This window comes from Gallinula chloropus, assembly GCF_964237585.1.
Source record: "Gallinula chloropus genome assembly, chromosome: 4".
Taxonomy (NCBI): Eukaryota; Metazoa; Chordata; class Aves; order Gruiformes; family Rallidae; genus Gallinula; species Gallinula chloropus.
Window position 1 is genome coordinate 14,414,563 of NC_140088.1, and position 23,052 is coordinate 14,437,614.

General features: G+C 40.8%; 1 protein-coding gene across 1 annotated transcript; it reads right to left on the minus strand.

Annotated features, from left to right (window-relative positions):
* Window positions 1-555: 555 nt before the first annotated feature.
* On the minus strand, window positions 556-9,579 carry EMC7 (ER membrane protein complex subunit 7). The gene is made up of 5 exons (XM_084262857.1): window positions 9,330-9,579; window positions 7,036-7,155; window positions 5,130-5,268; window positions 4,570-4,650; window positions 556-2,476 (listed from the first exon to the last, which is right to left on the minus strand). Exons 1-5 carry the CDS (start codon window positions 9,563-9,565, stop codon window positions 2,324-2,326), a joined length of 729 nt encoding a protein of 242 aa, XP_084118983.1. The 5' UTR covers window positions 9,566-9,579; the 3' UTR covers window positions 556-2,323.
* Between the last annotated feature and the right edge of the window lie 13,473 nt (window positions 9,580-23,052).

The window sequence follows — 23,052 nt, forward strand, 5'->3', positions numbered from 1 at the left end:
CACTCACATTTCAATTCCAAATTTAATTAAAAAAACCCCAACAACCCCCCCCCCCAAAAAAAAAAAAACAAACCCACGCCCCAAAAACCCCAACCAAACAAAAAACCCCACTGAAACAAATAACCTCCTCGCCCCTCAAAACCCAACTTGGTACCACTGTAACTGACATTCAATCAGCAGCAGACCAGTACAATTCTGCAAATCAGAGAGGAATAATGCACATAACTGAGGGAATAACATTAGGTATCAAGACTTTTGGGTGTGGATTGCAAGCAAAGAAATTGCTTGGACCTTGATATATCAGTTCTAAGAAATAGAGAAGTGTTGAATATTCCATACACTCCTTCCAAAGTGGTATTAAGATCCTTGGAACTCCTGTTGTTTTTCTTACCCTGAACTCTTAACAAAGACTTTCACCTCTTCATAGTTTGAATTCTCTATTCCCTCTTAAAGACAGATCAAGACTGCGAACAGACACAATGCAAGAAGCAGAAATACTGCTGTTCTTAACTTTGTAACAAGGAAAAATACAGTACAATTAATTTCTGAACAAACTGTGATTATAACAGTTAATGCCATTTAATTGTCATTCCATTTACTGTTAAAGTAACTCCAGGAGAGCACAGTAACAAAACTAACTGCTCCATCTTCACAGAACTGCTACCTGTTTTTTTCTACGAATTTTTCAGTGAAGATACTGCTGAAAAAGAATTTTTGGGGGATTTTTTACAAAGGCAAAATGACACTCACTTCAGTGAGTCCTTCCAGCAGGAATATCCAAATATTCCGTTGTCTCTATTGGCTATAGCCTACTCAGTATACAAAACAAAGACCACTGAAGCAAAACAAAGACAAGACCAAAAACGTGCAGCTTACATTTCAAAGACTGAAATCTTCCATTGTCCAGAACACACTGGTTTATTTTTTTCTCTAACATCTTAGAAGTTGACTTAATCCTATGGACAATTACTTATTCTTTTGCAGCTTTTATGCTTCCCAACATACCTGTGTTTATGTATTCAAAGATGATTTATAGGCCACCTAAGCCTCTCCCAGAACAAATAACTGCATTAGAAATTATTTTGCTTCAGGTATACACCTTTGGTGAATGTTAAATACAATTTTTGGAATCAGATAGGTACACATTAGCCACACTATATGGATACTGTTACCTAAGAGATTAGCAATTGTTAAAATAAGAAAAGCATTTCTGCAAGAAAAAAAAATGTATTTACAGGCAGTTGTTAATGGGCTTTGGGAAGTATTGCTGTCATTTTGAGAACGTTCACTTGGTGGAAAACAACCAATTTTTTCAACTCTTCTCTGAAGTAACTGGGTATCTTGAAAAGATACTGCAGTACAAACACTCAGGCATGCCCAGAGAACAAAGCTTTGCCAGTGACTTAGCATACCTAGAGAAAGACACATATTTTGGAACATAATTTAAAAGATGAGTGGGATTTACATTCCTACTCCACTTCTAGGCTTTTTTCTTCCATTTAAAAATGTTGTTCTGTATTTGGCTTCAAACCATACTACTGCTAAGTGCACACAACACAGAAAACAGTGAGAACCAAAAGTGCTGCAGAAGTGATACATGTGATTTAGAAAGGAAAGATCCAAGATAAACATTCCTCATGTTACATAAATAACTGGGATTCATAATTCACTTGACAGAGCTTACAAGACTTTCTGATGCAGGATGCTTTGCTCTCCCCTCGCCCCCGCCCTCAAGTTTTTAGCCAAAACTAGATCAGAATAAAACTGGGCAATAAAAAGTGTGAAATCCTTGAACTAAAGTGTACAGGAAGCAAACAATGTAAAATAAAATTATTTTATATGCAGCACATATGACAAGCTGATACAGTAAATTACTTAGTAAACCCACAACTCAATTTTGAAAGGAGGATTTGTTCATTTCAGAACTCAACAGCAAGTATAAAACATTATAGCCATCTTAAGACTGAATTCCACTTCTATTAGCTTTGATTTTTGTTTTAATGGTTATGTCTTATGGTTAAGACATTACTGTTTAGCACATCATATAATTTATAACAATTCTCTATAGAACAATAGTTAATTCAGTATCATCAATAACTTTATACAGATACAGTATTGAAGCCATGTCCTCTTTTGCTTACTGTCAAGTACAAAACAGCTTATATAGACTAAAAAAAAAAAGCTACACACCACAGTTGTAGCATATCATATTTTGTGCCTGATTAAAGTTTACAGTAGTGGCTTTTTAAATCTTTCAAGACAAATAAACATGATACCACATAACAAACAGTTGTGCAAACTCAGACCTAGGAGGAAGACTTAACTACCTCCTTTTTCCAGAACTACTCTTCCCTGCTTTACTGCTGCTACTACCAGACTTGCTGGAAGATTTTGAAGAGAAAAGTCTTGTCATGAATTCAGAGACATCTGGCAGCTCATGGTTGGAATTCAGCATGTTCATTGACTGCTCCATTTCCTGCATGTAGAGATGAGATAACCTTAGTAGCTAGTAGCAACATTGTTTCTAAGCCATCAGTTGAAAGATCGTATCAGGAAGATGTCAAATTTTCCCAGATACAGTTTTACTATTTGTAGTCCTCCAGGGTACATATTGCTACATATTTTTATGCAACCACAGCCAAACGCCCAGCTACACACAGAAACATAAAACCCCAAAACTAAAAGCACTGGTGTATGGAAAAAGATAACCATGTCTTAAGCAGTCTTACAGGGCAAACACCTGATTAAAAAAAAATCTAAAAGAAAAAAATGCCATTTCTTATTTTCAGCATTACTCTCCTCCACTTTAAAATTTAAGCTTCTGTTTAGACTTTCAGATCTGTATTCTCATAGATTGCACATACGTTTGTTTTCAAATTAGTATTGTTTATGCTAAATCTAACAAATTTTTGATGGTGTTTGAAGGGATGTGGTATTTTTATTGCCCTACTTTTTAATATCACGCTATTAAGTCAGATCAGCTAAGTATTCTTTGTTTCAAGAAAAGGAGAACTATAATATGAAACTATGTATCTAGCTAAGCTTAATGGAACTTTAGAGTTCATCATAGTGGCTGTATGTGATTAATTAGTATGGTTTAAAACAAACAATTGCTTTTGTTTTAACAAACAAAACCAAACAAAGTACTTCTAATGTATACAACAGCTGGACTGCACATCCACAGTGTGATAATGCTTAGGAGTAATTGCCAATTTAATGTGGCATTGTCACCTTGCTCTTCTAGTTACCACTTAGAATGACACAGCTTTCACTGTTTTCACGGTACAAAGGAAGCAAAAGCTGTTAGGGTAGCCTTGGTTAACTATTGCATCTATCTGTACTTAATGCTTCTACAACAAGAACAGTTACAAAATCGTTTGCTTTCTATATAAACTAGTACTGTGCTGATTCCATATAGAAAAAACAAGCTAACTTGAAAAACGTACTACAAGCTTCACACCCTCACAATCAAACTGAATATACACTTAGAATTTAATACATGGTCATCTAGAGAATGACATTCCAATTGAGCTTTTAAACACTACCTTTTCCTTTTATTTACAGATAATTTAAGTGACAAGCAAGATTCCTTCCACTTAAAAGTTCCCCTCAACAAGTTGTATCAGCTAATATGAACTGAATCAGCAGTTCTAATGGTTTACCATCCAAACAGCCTCTCTGTAAGCAGTGTCAGACGGGTGAAAAAAGGAATAAGAAAATACTTTTAAAATCCACTTCCAAAGTTCAGCTTCATTTGAAGAACATGATAGAGATATCTAGCATATCTTTGTACCCTGTTTTTAATCCGAATTAAAGCCAAAAGAGCATTGCACAGCTCTGATATGTTTTTTATAGGTATTAAGTTTAAAAGGCTCAGACACCTATAAAGTACTACTGAAGACAGTGGTCATATAGAGGAAAAGGAGTTTAAATTAACCAAAGTCTCAAAAAGCAGCCACCCAAGACAGACAAGGAATACTTCTAAAAATAAGAAAAAAATTAGCAAACACCTTGAGTCTCCATTTTGTCCTAGCCTTCTGCTAGTCGGCATTTCGCATGATGAAAGGACAATAAATCAGATCATTTAACAACTACATTAAGACTCCATATCATTCATACTACTGTAACACGTGGATTTAACAGTTTTGTAAACTATGTGGTCTCGACTGTGGGGGTAAGACAACCCCACGTCATACTCAACACACTTGACATTTATTAAATAATGTCCAAAAATGTAGTGCCAGACTTAGGCAAGACACAGAAATACACTGGAAATTTAGAGGAAAAAATAGCCTTTGAGAAATTATATTTATCAGTCAAAACAAGTTCTAGAAAAAAACATTCTTACATACTATAATGCTTTCAAAGTTCTGCCAAACAATTCAATTCTGTGTTGTACTGTTTAACAACAAATTCATGAGCTGGAAATGTTAGAACTCATTGTTAGAACAGTAACGCTGATGCCTGCTAAGTCTTCTTTAAAAGTCTGGGTTTGGTTTTATTGCTTTTCTATACATTAAATTCTCATTATCTTTGCTCTCTACATCTGCATCAATTGAGCATACTTACCCGCCTCATGTCAGGATCACTGGTGTTGACAACTTTAGGCAAAAGCACAAATATCAGCAATGGAAGAACCATCATCATCACCTACACAGAAAAGAGCAAATGTTTCTTCAGATTGTATGTTGCTGAATTTTACAACTACTGCATTCTCAGTCAGTAATCCACTTGACAGGGAAGAAACCTCATAAGGAAGTACTGTATTTTAAATAACAGTGGTCTGTTGGACCATTAAAGTAAATCCTCGTTATCTCTTTCAAATGCTGTAACTACAATCTTGGAACGTGTTGATCTCCACATTGCTAGAACCACATCATGTTGACAAAGAAACCAGACTATGGGCTATTTTCAGAGGAGGTACATGAACAGAGAGGGTATATGTGGCAGGAAATGTCACAGAAAAACTTTCTATTTGAAAACAAGTAAAACCAAAGAAACAGAACAATCCTCTCAGCATGGCAGAGTGTGCACATCATCATTCAAGCATTTTATTCTCAGTATTCTGAAGAACAGCTATATTCAGATCCTTAGCATACTTTTAACCTTTGGGAGTTGCTGGTACCTACCATGGGGTTCATGAGGAAATCGGTCCATCCCCAAGATTCTCTCTTTATGAAGTATGAAGGAGGTCCAGAAGACTTCATCTGGAGCGGGTATGGCAGACGGACAACTTCAGAGGTCTTGATGTAATTTACATATCTTGCTCTAACGAACAAAAGGTAAAAATTATTCAATAATACTCCAAAGTTTTAATAACAGACTACAAAACAAAGCTATCTGCTAGGCAGTATCAACTAGGCTTCACTTTTCAGAAACTAATTTCTCTCAGCAGTGTAACTTATGAAATCAAATGATACCTTACCCTTTTTTTCCATGCTACCTATCTAAACAAGCTTAAAAGCTTGATATGGAAAATAGACCTACACATGAGAAGCACCAGAACTACTTGTTCAAATATGACTTCTGCAAAATATTTTTTCTCATTGTCCTGGTTTTCAGCTGCAATAATTATTGTCAGAAGCTGGGAGAGGACACAGCCAGGACAGCTGACACAAACTAGCCAAAAAGGTATTCCACACCATATAAATGTCACGGACAGCATATACACAGCAGGGAGCGTGTGGCTGCTCTCCAGGGAGGAGTCATCACTGCCTGGAGATGGGCTGGTCATTGGGTTTAGGTAAAGACTGAATTGCATTGTGTATCACCTATTTTGTATATTCTATTGTTATTTTCCGCTTTCCTTGCTGTCCTAGTAAACTGTCCTTATCCCAACCCATGGGTTTTACCTTTTTCTTCCAATTCTCTTCCCCATCCCACTGGGCTGGGGGGTAGGGAGGGGCTGCGTGGTGCTCAGGTGCCAGCTGGGGTTAAACCATGACACTCACCTTAGCAATGAGCAAGAAAAGCCACAATGTTTAAAGAGAACCTACAGCTTTGAACAGCACAGTGCAGCTGCAGCTTAAACAGTTTGCTCAGTGCAACAATAATTGATGTATGAGGTTAACAATACCCTTTTCCCAAAGTGCATTACTTTGCATTCATCAATACCAAATCTCAGTCGTCATTACTTCACAAGGTCTTTCCATAGATCTTCACTAGTGTTCTTCGCCACCAACCTCCAGGCCTGGATCTACACAAGGTTGCCCAGGGCACCATCCAACCTGGCCTTGAACAGGGACAGGGCATCCACCACCTCTCTGGGCAGCCTGTTCCAGCCCCTCACCACTCTCTCTGTAAAAAGCTTCCCCCTAATACCTAATTAAACCCTCCCACCTTTAGCTTTAGAGATTGCAATTTTTGAACCTCCCCTAAAAATACTGCTGCAATGCTTGTGTTTGCACTCCTAAAACATAACAGCATCTTTAATTAGACACTGTAAAAGACAACTTGGAATTTAAGATACCACACAGGTGCCTGCACAAATAAAAACGAACTACAAATGTTCATTTAAACAAAAATAATCTCATTAGATAGGACAGCCATTTTTCTATATTACTTACTGAATAATGTGCAGTTACAGCTGTATATAAAAAATAAGCTAACGATGCTACAGAAATATTGCAGGCTGGCAACTACTAGCACTTGTCAGTAACTGTACAGAGGATCTTACAGAGGTCTAATAGAAATACTTCAGATTTCACTATTCATTTCATTGTGCCAAGTCTTGACAGAACATTTATCAAAAAAGAAAAGAAAAAGGGAAGGAAAAAAAAATGTATTGGCAAAACATAAAGCACTTAACTAATATATACCTAGATCTTATTTCAGGAAAGCTGCAGAAGGAAATAATAGAAGTGAACAAATAATCCATTTCCTCTTATTTAAGCCCACAAATATGAAAGGAAGACAGAAATCAGACTTTGGATTTTAAGGAACGCGCTCCTACAAATGATGTTAACATCACTTTTTATACTGTACTGTCAGGCATGCTTGACAGGTCAGTATGGAAGTACACCAGGAAAGGCTCACCTCATTTTGCCTTTTGAAGTTATGTCAACTCGCACGGGCTCAAATTTATGAGCAGGAGATATAACTTCCACTACGTAAGATCCTGAAGGTACATCATGAACCACAAAACTTCCATCTGTCCTGAAAAGAAAGTTCCACTACATTTCAATATGCTCCAGGATACTTAATTTTTTTAAGTGAAGAAACTGTAACAGTATTGTTCTACATTACAAGTTTTAATATAACAATGACCAAAAGCAAAACTTAAACCCCTCAGTACTCATAGTAAGCCCCTTAAGGTCACCAAGGTGTGCCACAATTAGTAGCAGAAATTACCAGTTGCATTGAAGATTTTCTCATGTCCTCGCGCTATTGTCCTGATGGAAGAAAAATCTAACAGCCTAAGTAAGATTTGAAACCATTAGATTTCATGTGTTCAGATGATGACAGAATCAACTTACACCTTCCTTTCTCCTTCTGAAATACATACAATGAACTTTACTTTGCTTTAGTACTTGTGCTGGAAGCAAAAAGCCCCAAAATTGATACCCTATGTAGCATGGGTAGGTATTAGATGACCAGCAATGCACAATAATTGTAGTTTGTGCTTTTATCCCAAAATAGATTTTTACTTTTAATTTAGTACTAGACCAGCTGAAAGGCTCTATCGCAACAGTAAAGAAACTAAGAGCTCTGACTACATACACAGAAGTGATTTTTAGAGAGACTGCTTTCATTTTAAAGTATGACATTTTAATATTTGGTGAAAATGTTAGTAAAAGTACACTTGAAAGCTTCAGCACCAGTTAAAGCTTTTTCAGCTTGTAAAACTTTTACATGCTTCCAGAAGTTTCCAGGAAACTGGTGTTCTCAAAGTTAAGACCGAAAAAGGGGTTTGGGTGGAGGGAGGTTTGTGTGTGTGTGTGTGTAATAAAATCCAATACATAAGAAACTTGCACCAGAAAACAAACAAATAAGTGAACCATCTTACAAGTGAACCCTGGAGAAAGAATTTTGTCCTTATGTCCTTCACACAAGCTCTCTCAAAGACATGACTTAAGGACCTTCCTACTACAAAGACAGAAGCGTATATATATATTGCACAGGGCTGTGTACATAGGTTTCACTAATACTCCCTAAGAGTACTTACACTATCTTATACTGAAACTGCGATCAGGATTCTCCCTTTAATTTTTCATTCTCTACAGTACTGTTTTATTAAAACTCAATTATGTTTTTTTAAACTGAAGATTTGTTTCTATGACAGCACAAATTATACATACGACAAAACAGACTCTTGCTTCATGTACTGGTATCCAATATTGCCTCTTTAAAAGAAAAGAAAAGGGGTTTTTTTGAGAGTGGGGAAACTAATCAGATTTGTAAAAATGCTTGTACTAGGGAATGATTCTTGAAATACTCCAAAACTCTATATAAGCCTCCTAATTTTAATACATGAAAGTAATGCATTATCCAGTGTTAAAATAATAAAAGGTATTTTAGAATTAGCTTCTAGTCCAGTCCTGAAGCTATGAGATTAGCTAAGACTTTTAATTCTGAGGGCATCTTCTTAGTATCTCTAGGTACTAAAATCTAGATCTGAATATATGAATATACCCACCATCTGGGACAAAGTAAGCTAATGTAATTCTTGACAGCCCCCAAATACACCGGCATGATTTTGTGTGGAGAAATAAAGCCACGTCCCTTCAAACAGCTTTTGCTGATACAGCAAAAAGAGGTTTTTCCGCAGGTACTGTTACTGGCAACTGCAGCTCTGCCACCATCAAACATTTCTCCAGAAGGACTAAATGATTAGCTGAGAAGAGGATCTTAAAAGAGAAGTGACACCCTCAGAAGTGAAGAATAAACACTGTACGTCAGAATTTAATACAAAGGTGCTTCTGTTGTTTGGGTTTTTTTAAAATCAAAGCTCAGGGCGGCTCAAAGGGCAGTAACCTCAGTCGCCGATGTGGTTATATCTGCAGGAGGCTGAGCACAGCAGCACGTACAGCACACCAGGCTCCCACTGCGGGCCAGGCCTTTTGCAACGCGGTACCAGGTCCCAGAGCGGCAGGAAAGCCCAAGCGGGACGCGAGACGTTCCGGTCCGCAGCGGCGGCTCCGAACTGGGACAAGGCCGCTAACTGCCGGGGAGCAGCTCCGCTCCGCCGCAGCTGGCCGCCATCTTACGGCCGCGGAGGTGCCGCCGATCTCCGAGCGGCACCCGCGGCGCAGGGCAACGCCGGCCCCAGCCCGGCGAGGGACGCTCACTTCCCCGCCGGGACCAAGCCCCCCGCCCCGCCAGCCGCTCACTTCAGGAAGCCGACGTGCTCCTCCCCGTCCACCAGCACCCGGGCCCCCGCGATCCAGTCCTGCGGCTTCACCCCGGGCACCACGGCCCGGCCCTCGATCTTAAACCGCTCTCCGGAGCCCGCGGCGCCAGGCGACTCCCCCGGCCCAGCTGCCTCCGAGCCGCAGGCGCCCCGGGGCAGCGGCGACGCGAGAAGGCAGAGCAGCAGCAGGCCCGCCGCCCCGCTCCGCGCCGCCATCGCGCACCCGCCTCCTCCGCGGGACGGGGCAGCTGCTGCTGCCGCGCACGCGCGGGCCGCGAGCCGCCGCGGCCCGAAACACCGCCCGCGCGGAGAGAGGCGTCACAGGCTCGCTGCGCGTGCGCGCATCGGTGCGGTGCGCATGCTGACGGAAGGGCGCGCCGCGCCTGGAAGTGACGTTAGGAGCAACGGCGAATGGGCGCGAAGGGGGCGTTCGGCCGTGACGTAAGGTGGGGCGGAAGTGGCGGGGCGGTTCCGCTCGGGGGAGGAGGCAGCGCAGGGCGCGAGCGCCGGGGGGCGGCGGGGGCCGCGCGGGTGGAGGAGGCGGAGGGGAGCGGCTGGCCGGGGTCTGTCCTGAGCCGGCGGGGCCCTGATTCCACAGGCAGCCGCCGCGCAGAGTGCAACAGCGCTTTGCGGGGAACAGGGACACAGGAGAGAAAAGCTAAAAGCGGCGATTAAATCGGGGCCTAAAGCGTCGCCTCCCGCGCACGGATGCAGAGCGCAGCCCGGCGCTGCTGACGAGTAACTAGAAGGGGGTGACAGCTGCCACTGAGGTACCGGCGAAGCGCCTCCTCTTACGTCACACCGAGTCACTGTCACGTTGGAGCTGCATTTGCGTCTTCTCCACCACCCGTGTCAGTTAATCACTGAATGCCTCGAAGGCATTTAATGACTATGCATGATTGCGTTCGGGGTCATCAGCTGGTAATACAGCCCTGTTACAGGAGGCACGCTTCTGAAAGCGCGTGTCACGCCCGGGCAGCTGGATCACACGAGCGCTGCTCCTGAGATGTCTCTACCACAAACTCTGAAAAGCAAGAAGCCCCAGCAGCTTTGGGGGTGTGTGTGTGGGTGTGTGGAGGGCAGCAGGGAGCAGCAGAAAAGCAGTAGGCAATAGTTTCTCTAAGCTAAATAATTCTGAGCATCACTTCTTCTCAGTTCTTGTCAACAAGTATTTAGCAACAAGATAACTAAATAGTATGATTGATGTTATAGCCAGAGACAATGCTGGTTCCAGTATATTCCAGTATAACACCAGAGAAATAGAGTCTTCATAGTGACAGCTCACATTAAAAGAGTATATAGGAAAACAAAGTATCCTGAAGGAACTACATTAGGATGCTGTTAGATGACACACAGCATAGGTCATGCCCGCCAGTTTTAAGGATTACATCAGCCAATGGTTTTATTTTTGTAACCTAGATGACATAGTGACATGATCTAAGATTTTGTGATCTCAAAAGAAAACCTTGTTGGTTCTTTCATCCTCTAATTCAAAAGAGCTTCTATCATCCTTCTAACAGACTGACAAGTTACTTACGCAGCCTCTTGGCTGGAATCCCATCCTCACCTAGAAACCCTGGCTGTGGGTGCAGCTGTCATTGCAGCAGCAGATCTTTGTTCTTCTATATGCAGAGGTTCCAATACCTGTACTGGCATGCAACCACTGCCATGCCAGGTAAACAGTTCCTTCTCATCATGTTAAAAAAAGTACACTGAGATAATAGCTCTATTTCATGCAAACAGATAAATGGGTTACCACATTAAGTGGTACACAACAGAAGCTTTGGTTGATTACTGCCTTTTCAATTAAGACTAGCTATAACAGTGTCATTTGAATGGATTGCAGAATGCTATTTGCAAGTTTTGATACCATGCAGTGCCCAATTGCTTTCTAGGTGAAGGGAACAGTAGACGACAAATAGAAATAAAGAAATAAAAGTGTCCAGGTATAAATTTATCCAAATAACCAAATATAACCAACTAGTGTATCATCTAGGAGAGGTAGTACCTGCTTTCTTCTAGAAGTAATTTCACTATAAGCAAAGTTGTGTCTGCTGTCTGCAGCTTGATGTCAAGCGAATCCCTGATCAGGAGAGACAGATAAAACTTCCAAGCAACGGTTTTAGTTCAATTGAAACAACCAAACAATTCCATCAACCTCCTGAAAGTTCAACCAAGGATGACCTGTACGGTTTTTATCTGTCTCTCCATTGATGGATTCACTCCCCAAGGAACAGCTATGGAGAAACCAGGGAGCTTCTGAAAAGTTCTCCCCTGCTCACAAGCAAATTCTCAGGTTTGTCTGAGTTACTTCAACTGACTGTCACTAATGCTGCAGAACTGTCAGCCAGATGGATGAGAGCTGACAGTCCCTAACGGGTTGAACAAAGAGGAGGTCTAGACTAATGCAATGCCATCACACTGGTAGCACAGAAATCCCTATCACTAGATTCTTGTCACTTCTGGTTTCACATACAAGCTGGGAAAGCAGAGGAGACCCATTAAACCCCTCTGAGGGCACCATAAAAAAAAATCCATAAGCACCACAGGCGTTTACAGAGACTCATGTAATCTGGGATACTGGTGAACACTCTTTAAGTAGTAAGAGGGATTTTTTTCTTCCCCAAGGGGTAAAAGGATTTACAGAAATGTAGAGCAACTTATTTTTGTGCTGAATCCTTTCCACAGTCTGAACACTAGCCAAACTTGCTACATACAGCTTTGGCTTATAGTTCACCACTAGCAACGCATTTTCATGAACTTGAATTCACCTTTGAGCTTTGCTCTGAAACCTTCTCGCCCCATAGAGCTGACAGCACTCCAGCCAGTATTCAATACCTGGCTTCTGAAAACGTACGTGATCCTGTCATCAATACCAGCTTACTGTAATACTCTGGGCCACAAGCAGCAGTAGCACCAAGTCTATTTTGTGTGCAGCTCAGGCAGGGATAGAGCTGTTGACTCTCAACAGAGAAGCAAAAAGCAGCATCTAATCTTACTGAAGTCTTTGAGTCAGACCCCCACGATAGGTACACATGTAACTCCCAGTGCACCAGCTGAGCAATGCTGGGTCACAAGTGTTCAGTAAATGCAGAGACCCAGACACAGATGATATTTAGAATAATTAAGAATTAGATGTGGATCAGAATACTCATACCTAATCTTAAGTAATTAGAAGTGAAAAGATTTAAAATACCACCTAAGCAAGGAGGTCTATGAGAATACAGAAACTGAAGGTAGAGGGAAGGTACTGTGAAAGGCCACACACACTTAACTCATTCAGCTCTACAGGCTGCTGCACACTTTTAAATAAAAATTCTATATTTAATCATAGTGAAGCTCAAGTCCTTCAATACCTTTTTTCCATAAATGTATTGCAGTGTGGAATCGTTGTGCCATCTACTGGCAATTTACAGTGCGCCACCAGAAACATTCACGGTTTAACATAAGAACACAGACACAAGTAGTCAGGATTGCATCCTGGATCCAGTGACAGTCCTTGTGCTGTCCTGAATACAAGATGCCCTGAGAGGGTTCTACTTCTGACTTGGGGCAGAAAGGTACACAGGCCACCATATTTACTTGCTCCAGAATACTAGTCTGCTTCAAAGATTGCATATCAGTGCTCTCAATACTGTCCTACACTCCATCTCTGGCAGACTGTTGCATGTTCAGACATAAAATCTCCTGGTCTCCTGTAAATTCAGTAGGTGTCAGAATAGTCTCTGCCTCCCAAACACATCCATCCCCACAGTGTGGATTCAGCATCAATAATTGAAGATTTCTCTAGCTCAGAGCTAACCCTCATCTACCCCCTTGTTTGCTTTCACCTCAAATTGAATGGACAAACTTCACTGGGAATTGTTGAGATTCAGATGCTTTCACAGAATCAAAGAATCACCTGGGTTGGAAGAGACCCTTCAGATCAAGTCCAACCACAGCCTAACCCTGACTAGTCCACCTCTGGATCATGTCATTAAGGTATTCATCTACATGCCTTTTAAATACCTCCAGGGATGGTGACTCCACCACTTACCTGTTCAGCCTTTTACAATGACTGACAACCCTTTCAGTAAAGAAATTCTTCCCGATATCCAACCTAAATCGCCCCTGGTGTAGTTTTATGCCATTAAAATTAAAGCTTTCCCCACGGTTTTGCTGCATGCTGAAGAGCATCCAGCAAAAGCCAAGTTGTGAAACAGGTTTCTTGTACCTTGACAGCCTGCATTACGAATTCATACTCTGTAGAGTTTTGCAAAAAAAGAAAAAACCCTCTTTGCTTTTTCCTTCAGGATGCTACCAGCCACACAGGCACTGGAAAACCTGGTCTTACAGTACTCAGGATTGTCCTACCTTCCTTTTCCAATAGCAAACATTCTTGATACTCCTATTTCAGGCCTACCTCACCTCTACTTTTCACCTTCAAGTTCAAGATTTTGAGGTTTGTGGGTTTTGGTTTTTTTTTGTTTTTTGTTAGGAATGAATTGTTTCCACCTTTCTGATAATCCATGTCCCAAATTATAAAAAGGATACATTCCTTTGGTGTATTCTCCATAGGAGTCAGCAACTGCTGGTACCGAGATTGCCAAGCAACAGCCAGTTATGTCTGGTTGCAACTAAATTAATTGATCTTTACTGAACTCACAATTTATTCTTTGGTGGAAGAAATTTAACTATTTGTTTCAGTGCAGGGAAAATGAGAATAATTTTCCTGCTGTAGAAGTTTCTAGACCCACCTCTTGCAAGCAGACCAAATATGAATGTAACACAGAGGTAACACTGAAGCTCCTTTTACTGGACTTTGACTGCAGCCCTCATCGGCTCCTGTTCACCATAAAACTTCTCCCTACATCTCTATTAAGCAGCAATTACATATAAACCGTGCAAGCAGCATGTTTAAGAACTACAGCATCCATTAAGCTAAGCAGCAATACCACACAATGGCACTCAGATTCCTCTGCTGTTGCCTGCACAAACACCACTGGTAACCATTCACATAAGGCTAGAATGACTCATCACTAACAGTTGATTTCCAAAAATATAATCAGCTTAAAAATCCTTATTTCTTAGTAGGCAGTCTAAATGCTGTGGTTTTTCACATCCAGATTCTACTTCCATAGTGCCACAAGGTGGCCTCCACATAATACAGCATTACTGCATCCTTTACAGAAGTACATATGACTAATGTTTTTTGCTTTACTGCAGTATTGGCAATAGACCACAACAACATAACCTTCCTTTCTTTGTATTCCAAGCTCAGAGAGTTCACATCCTGAATAGAATCGGTTCACATCAGACAGGAGGTCAGAGCAACACAAAGCAGCTACAAGAGCTTTGCTAGGATATTCTACCAGAGACAAACCTGTTCAGGAACAGTGACATGTTCAGAGTCAGAGCAGGTCTGCCAGTTGGAGCCTGGGAAAGCTTGGGTCTGACCCACAAAGGGCTGTTGTAATTCAGACAGCCTGAAGCAGTTGCTTAAATTATGCTACAGTTGCTTCTGCATTAGGAGGAACTAAAGGAAGGCCAAAAGTGGCAAAAAGCCATCTCCTGGCTGGAATTTTAGGCATTTTTGGCCTATCATGAAACTTTGGTCCAAAGGCCATTAAAGACTTCCCACCTTTCCTTGATTTTTTTGGTCTCTATTTTACACAGTTTATAGTGGTACTTAGAATTATAACACCACAATTGTAATAAGAGAAGTATTTTCTGTATGATAAGCATTCTTTTTGGTGTATTAAATATGTTGTTACAAAATTACAGTGCATACTGATAGCAAATCTGGATTCAAACTAACTTTGAAAGTATATACTTGTATTATTTGACAAAGGAAGAGAAACAAAGCTGGGTCTTCAATTCATTCTCTTATAGAGACTCACTATGGCATTTCTTGATCTTTGAAACAAAGTGTTTCTGCAGCGCTCTTATTTTCTCTGCAGTGCTTGTTTTCTCTGCAGTTTTAGGTACTCCTACTGCTTGTCAGCAGCAACAGTTGCTGCAGAAACTTGCTTTTTTTAAATGAACAGACTCTGGTTTGTCTTGAGAAGCTGGCAACTTATTTCTCACTTGCTTTATGTTCCTATATATGTACCTTTCTTATATACAGCGGATACCTGAGGGAGTTTACCAGCTGCTGCTGTTGAAATTCAGTATTTAGAAGAGTGACTGCTGATAGCTTTTTTCCTATTGTTTCACTGTATTGGTTTGTGATCCTTCTGTCACTTTTCAAGCTATTATCGAAATAAACAACATTTGTTCTTCTACCCTTAGACCTTTGCCTTATCTAAATTATTTGAAGGTGCCAAACACCTCGATTACACTGTAAGAAAGATAAATATGAATCCTATTTTTGTTTAATGTACATTCCTATGTGTGTGGGCTTTTATGCTGAATCAGGCTGTGCAAGTAAAGACCAAATTCCCTTGATGAGCCTGAATTAGTACATCAGAGAACCACTCAAATGAACCACCGTGGTGAATTGCACACATTACCTATCATTAATCAATGGCAAACAAGCTAGTTTCCTATGTGCTGTTACATTGCTATTCAGTGTGTTAAACAGCTTAATTATAGCAACATGATTAGCAGCTTTGCAATAAGTAGTAGTATTTCCTGTTTGACTCAAATGTATCTGTCAACATTAGACTAGAGGTAAATTAGTCCTGTGGGAGTACAGTGATCCTTCTGATATTGCATCCATACTTCTTTTACTTTAATACTTCAGCCTGAAGCAGGAATTGCCTTTTCTCAGATCAGCACTGTGGGGTTAAGTAATTCTTAGATTCACAATACAAGCATTATCATACAAAGTCTTCCCAGTTGCAGCATTAAGTCTTGTACTTGCTGTATACTAAATTGGTTTGGAAGACTATATCTTTTCCCTCATTTATTTATGCAAGAACAGGTAATGTTTATTTTTCTAATATAACAGTTTGCCAAGTTTATGAAAAAAAGAGTAGTAGCCGAAGTCAGCTTCAAAGGCTCCTCCTCTAGCTACTTGCTTTCATTACCTATAAATATATTTGATAGCAGGCGCCTCTGGGAAGTTGCATCTAATACCTGGTGAAACCGAGGGCCCACTGGAAGGAGTAGCTTTGCCATGGACAGCAGGGGTCCTGAATCTCATTTTATAATTTGCTTTCGGAACTTGTTTCAGGCAAATAGAAAACAACACTCCACAGAAAAATTACTGCAGGATTTGATTCATAAGCTCTTAGTCTCCTGCAAGCCTAAGCAAGTCAGCAAAGCATCTTCAAAGTAGTATTCAATCCAGCTGACAGACTCTACTGTCTAGTTTAGAATTACTTTGTGCAAGGGTAAGAATGTGCTTGAGACACTAACATGTCAAAATAGGAAGCACTGGAAAGAGGAAGCCAAGTCAAGTAACTGCCAGGGCTAACATGCAATCCTGCAGGAGTTGGGGGACAGGGAGAAATATAGCACATCAGCTCATAACCAAAATATACATCAGAGAGCCCAGGGTAATACCGTGTAGAGAAGGAAAGCATCAAGAAATCAAACTGCACAAAATAAATAGAACCTGCTCACATCCAAAACCGATAATCTCATTATGCAATTACATCCCTTTCTCCATAAAATAGTGTGATGCTCAGTGAAAAAGTGACCAGACCTTTTAATGGCCACAACATAGATATCTGGACTAGAAGCATTCTTTAGCAAGGCCAGAGAGCTCAAGCAGACTACCAGCAAGTCCCATTTCAGGATTTTACACAGCTGATTATCTGGCTGGACAGTCTCCGTGGCAGACAAAACACAGGGAGATTAAATTGTGTACTTAAGATTCTCCTGTGAGCAGTAGCATCTTGACCTAGAAGACGCACAAACAGAAAGGAAAACCAGATACATTTATAATTGAATCGTGGATGTAACTTTAGATGTTTGGAACATCTTCTGAGGGAAGTTCTGCTAGGAAGGAACATTACTGAGTTCAGCAAAAGGGTCTCCTACTATCTCAGCAGAGGTGATACTGTGTCTCATAAAGCAGCAGACAAGGGATCAGTGCTGCAGCTGCTCCACGCTGCTAGTGGTGCTATGAGGAGAAAAAGCGATACTTATGAGAAAGTAGCTGCAGTTAAGGGTGGGTTGAGATACTCCCAAAAGTAGTAATTACTGCTTATAGTCCTTTTATCTCACCACTGGATGTAGGAGCAAGAGACAGGGCTTGCTGGAGCCATCTGCCTCAAATTAGTTCCACTCAAGTCTCTCATTGTTGTGGTGGTAAAATTCAATTGCACTGCTGCAAAGCCACCACAAATGATACTGACATCAAAAAGCACAATGTTCCTAAACACCTGTGAACATACAGTTCAAGTTCTGAATATGTTTCTGTCATGGTTTTACCACAGCTGAGAGCCGAGAGGCAGGGTGTGAGGGAAGGGAAGGGAAAAAAGGGGCAAATAACCCCAAAACCAAGAAACCAAAAGCCCGTGGGTTGGGATAAGGATAGTTTACTAAAATAGCAGAAAGATAAAATATAACAATGCTAACAGGACTTTAGAGCAAAAAATCTATGAAGCTGTTGATACACAATGCAGTTTCTCACCGAACCCACAGCTCAGGCCGTGCCACCCAGAGCCGTCCAGGAACCCAACCATCCCCCAAAACCGTGCATCCTGGAGCTACCCCTGCTCCTCCTCCCATCAGCCCCCCTTTATACTGAGCAGGACGTAATTGGCATGGAATACTCTCTTTGGCCAGTTTGGGTCACCTGTCCTGGCTTCGTCCCCTCCTTTCTCATTAATAGAGAAATATGAAGAGCTGAGAAAGTCCTTGACTGTCTGACAGCAACTAAAAACATCAGGGTGTTATCAGCACTGCTTTCATTTTAACTCCCAAACACAGCATTCCATCCGCTGCTACAAAAGAAGTTAACTCCATCCTGACTGAAATCAGGACAGTTTCCCAGCCCAAGGACTTCAAGTAAGTGCCTGAAAAAATCTGACAGTTATGCTGAACACCAGAAACATGCAGGCAGCAGTGTCTGAGAGAAACCTCAAAGGTAACAGAGAGCACCTGTTCTAAGGTATGAGAAATAGCATAAGATTAATGATAATCAAATACTACAAAGGAACCAGAGACCAATCCCATTTTGTCAGAAAAAGTGTTTATGAGAACATCAAGAACCGTGGATAAACAGGTTTCTCAATACAGAAGTCTACTGCGATCAGGTTTAGATTTGTTAAGGTTACTGAAGAAGAGAGAAGGTCTTGCAGTTCCTTTCACATAAGCAGAACTCTTGGTACAAAAACTTTCATCCAAACCAGACTCAAGAGTCACGAGAGGCTAAATTCCCATTTTCCAGAGCTCAGAGAGCTATTAAATGAGGAAGCACGTATCACAAGTATGTACACCACAGCCTGCATACAGAAGTGCTGAAAAACGCCTCCCGAGTCCCCATGGTAAAAGCTGATGTTAGCAAGCTGCCAGCTCAGACAACAGCTCCAAGGGCGTTCTCCTATTTACAGCCCTTCAGAGTGAGGTGACTGAGGTCACGTACCAAATATTCAGTCTGGAAAATAAACTGCTAAAACACAATGTGCTAATCCTAAAAATCTGTAATGGGGACTTCTCATTCAGAGAAGCATTCTTACATACTCTTTTTAGTGGAAAAAATGTCTTGCCACAGCACCACTTTAAGCTGGTCACAAGCAAATTCTATTTTTTGTTTGGATGGGGGAGTTTGGTTTTTTTTTTTTTGTTTAAAGATCTGTGGGTTTCTGGGGTTTTATTTGTTTCCTTTTTGGCTTTTTTTTTTTTTTAAAGCTGGGAAGCAGCTAATACTGCTTTTTGAATCAACAGTTACAAGATGCAAATACCTCTACAGGTGTTAAAGAGACTTGCCACCAACAGAAGTGTAAGTACCCTGGGGTGCAAAAGGAAACGTGAAAGTGCTACTTCTGCACAGCAATGAGTGTATATGTATGCTTGCATGGCCTTGGGTGAACATGTCCTCACTACCCCACTCCCTGATCATTTTTTTGGGGGTCAGAAAAGCACCCTAAAAAGCTAAACTTGCAAAAACAAGAATTCAAGGATGCACCAAGTTTAAAGACCTGTACTGTGAGATAGGCCAGGTGGGTAAAGACTAAACAAATCCAAGTAGATCTCAAACCAAGAAACCACCCAGCTCTAAGCAGCGCAATTTCTCCCTAACTCATCACCAGCCCACCATTTAAAAATGTTCAGAACTGTGGGCACTTATTAATGGTAGAATATCTAAGAGCCATTTATCTACATATATACCTAATAGCTTCATCTTAACATGGTAACTGAAGTAGCCATAACGTTAATGTGCCTCATTCTCCTTCCCATAGAAGGGGTAAAAGAAGTGGTGGCACCCACAGCTGCATTATTCAGAGGATAAGCCTTTCATTTTTCACAGTTCGGTGACAGTAAGCTATAAATTTTGTTTGTAGAGAGAAGCTGGAAGACTTGAGATACAAGACATTGCCTGGGAGACTAGGTGTGCCAAATATGAAGGCATTTCATTCTCACTTGGCTGAGTGGGAAGGTTGATGTGAAGCTAGGAACCCAGCCAAGCAGATGTGCTCCAACATGTCAGAGGGGTGGAGAAGCAGCAACTGGGAAGAAACGTGACTGCTCTGCAAGCACTGAGTCTCCAACCTACCAACCTCACTGTTGTGGAATTAGGTGCACAGGACTGGAAAGGCTCCCTGCATCAAACCTGAATCTCCTATCACAGGCACCCTCTGTAGCAATTTTTGTACTGTATCTGAAAAACACGCCCCCTTCCCTAGTTTTAATTCTATACAAGCCAACTCCCTACACCAACAGAGAACTAGGAGGCACACATCACCTACAGTCCTGATGAGTTTCCCTGTGTTCAAGCCCTCAACCCCCTTCAAAGATTTCCACCCCTCAGAGGGCAGTAAATACTCTGAAGAACCCCTATTTGGATGATGGGGTAGCACTGCAAGATTTAAATCTTCAGAACCTCCCCTCTAGCAGAAACACATCAACAGTACCATCTTGCAAAAAAAAAAGCAAATTCAGTTTCACTTACATAGCAAAAAGTTCTTCCTAAGAAAATTACAGAAGACGTTCTCTCTGGGAAGCAGGTTTCACTTCACCACCAGCAACACAGCTTAATCTTATACTAATATGTGCTCTTAGGGAAGAATTACTCCAAAATTAGCTCTTCTGTTGACAATCACCCATTTTGGTTGATTAGAAAAGGTCAAACTTCTGCTTACCAGAACACAAATGGGAGAACAGAACCTGCCAAATACACTTTAGTCCTGCCTTACTTTACTACTTCACTAATAGCAGCCAGAACCTTAGGATGTTGAAATTTTACTACTACTTGTATAATAATGGGCAATTATATCTTTATTATTTCATTCACTTTTTTCTGCATCTGGAAGATTGGGTGCCAGAGTCATCTAGAAATAAACTAATGCAGCCAGGTTTTTTTTCCCATTTCAGTCAGAAACTACAATGCTGCTATAACCAAGCACACAAAAACCTATGCCTTTTAGCTTCAAGACAAAGTAGCAGATGCAGAAAGAAGCAAGAGATGTCTGCTCTCCAAACCCAGCACACAACACACAGTTCCTTTATGCATTCACTTGGAGCAGCATCAGCAGCATGGAAACAGCATTTTTGGTTTCTTACTGCCAGAAGTTGTTAAGACTTCAACCCCCCAATAATCCATCATTCCACTTTTATCTAGACTAAGTAGATAATTGCACAGCTGATTCACATGTGATAAGACAGCTCAACACTAATGAAATATGCATTTGCCTAACGATTTGTGCAACTTCTCCATTTAGAACCAAACATGCCACAGGCTTGTTGGATGTGGCAATCCTCTGAAATAGTGTCTCTAAAAGCCGTTTAGCTCTTGCAGACAGCAAGCTTGTCTTACACAAAGCAGAGAGTGTAATGAAAGTCCACTGTCACAACAGACAAAAAGACTTCTTCTGAAGCTGTATTTTCTTTCAATCCATGGAGCATCTGAAAATCTTGCAGTTGCCACATAAATCAGGCTCTTTGCAAGTGCAGCTCAGGTGATTTAATATACCTTGATAAAGAGCCATCAACCTAAAGTACCAGAGCTATTTGAAACTGCAGGTCACTTTAAAGTATGATGCTAGTGGTGTGTATGTATTCCAATCCTGAAACCCACAAGGGCATGCAGCCTTGTAATGTAACATTATCTTGATATTTAAATTTCATTTAGTTTCACAGTACAAAGCGCTTACCTAAAAAAATGGTTGCAGTCTCAGTAGTTCTGTTTCTTTCAGGCCTATGCAAATAGAAGAGAGCCTCCTTCCCAAATTCAAACACTACTATTTACAGAAGTGTACTAAGGCAGATCACAAGCATATCTGTAAAAGCATTTTTAGCATGTTTTAGCAGCTATCACTTCCCAAAGGGAACTGAAATGGCTTTACTGATATTAAGGAATAAGGAAAAAAAGTAGAACACACAAATATACCATCTTTCTATTTTCTTACAGCAAAGTGCAGATGTTTGAGACCTCAATAGCTGTTCATCTATATTCTAGTGCTCAAGTAACACCCTACTGAAGCAGTGATCTGTACATATAGAAAACTACATACCATATCCAATGCAAAAGCAGCAGATTTCACTTTACAGCAATATGATCAGCAGCTACAAAGTATAAAGATATATACTAATAAAGTCCAGTCAGCATGGAAACAAGTATTTTAGCAGCAACAGCTGAAGTCTGTGTGAGTATTTCTATCCCAATCCATTAAGGGCCAGTGCCACGCCTCCTGCTCCCACAGAGCAGGTCAGTTTCAGAGTCCAGCTTAGTACTGCAGTTGTAGTTATTTAGCCTGTACACACTTCATTTTTCCAACAAAGTTAAACTTGAAACTTTGAGTACCCACTTCAATTAACAGATAAAAAAAATTGTGCAAAAAGTTTTAAAAGGGGAAATTTTCACAACTGTGTCTGTGTTTTTGTCTAGAGTTTTTATCCTCTCCTCCCCACTTCTAACACATTCACAATATATTTAAACTAGAAGAGGAAGGAGTAGCAAAATTAAGCGCTGAAAAATGAATGTGGCAGCAGGAGGGGTAAGAGAAGACTTGCATTTAGTCACATTCTGAAACAGGAATCAAGACACTTCAATACAGAATAAGAATAAATTGCTTAACAAGGTCTAATTTAAGCACTAACAATACAAGCATGCTTAGTTCATCTCAGTGAATCTTTATCTGTGTGTAGGAAGGTAGACTGAAGAAAGATTAAGCCCTGTCTGGCTTACACCAAGGCTATTAGAGATTAACTTTTTTCCTTCTCTAATGAAGCATCAGTTCCCTCACCCAAGAGCCAACTGCTTTCATAAAGAATTTGCATTGTACAAAGTTGGAATAACTTCACACCAGTGGCATGATTTGCATGGTTTCGTATTCTGAAATAGTTGACTGAATTGCCTTGTTTCCCTTTGTACCAGAAAGCTGGGCACAAAATATAGCTGCAAATCTCCACATTAAGGGAGACATTCAGTCTTCTGTAGAACTGGATGATTTGGCAAGATGAACTGGTAAATCCAACTACTTGGTAGTTTCAAAATGTAAGCTTGCATAGAAACTGGAAAGTATCTTACACACAAGTGTCCACCCCTTCCAGAAAAAACCCACAACACACACACCACAAATCAGCACTGTAGCACCTGTCTTCAAACCTTT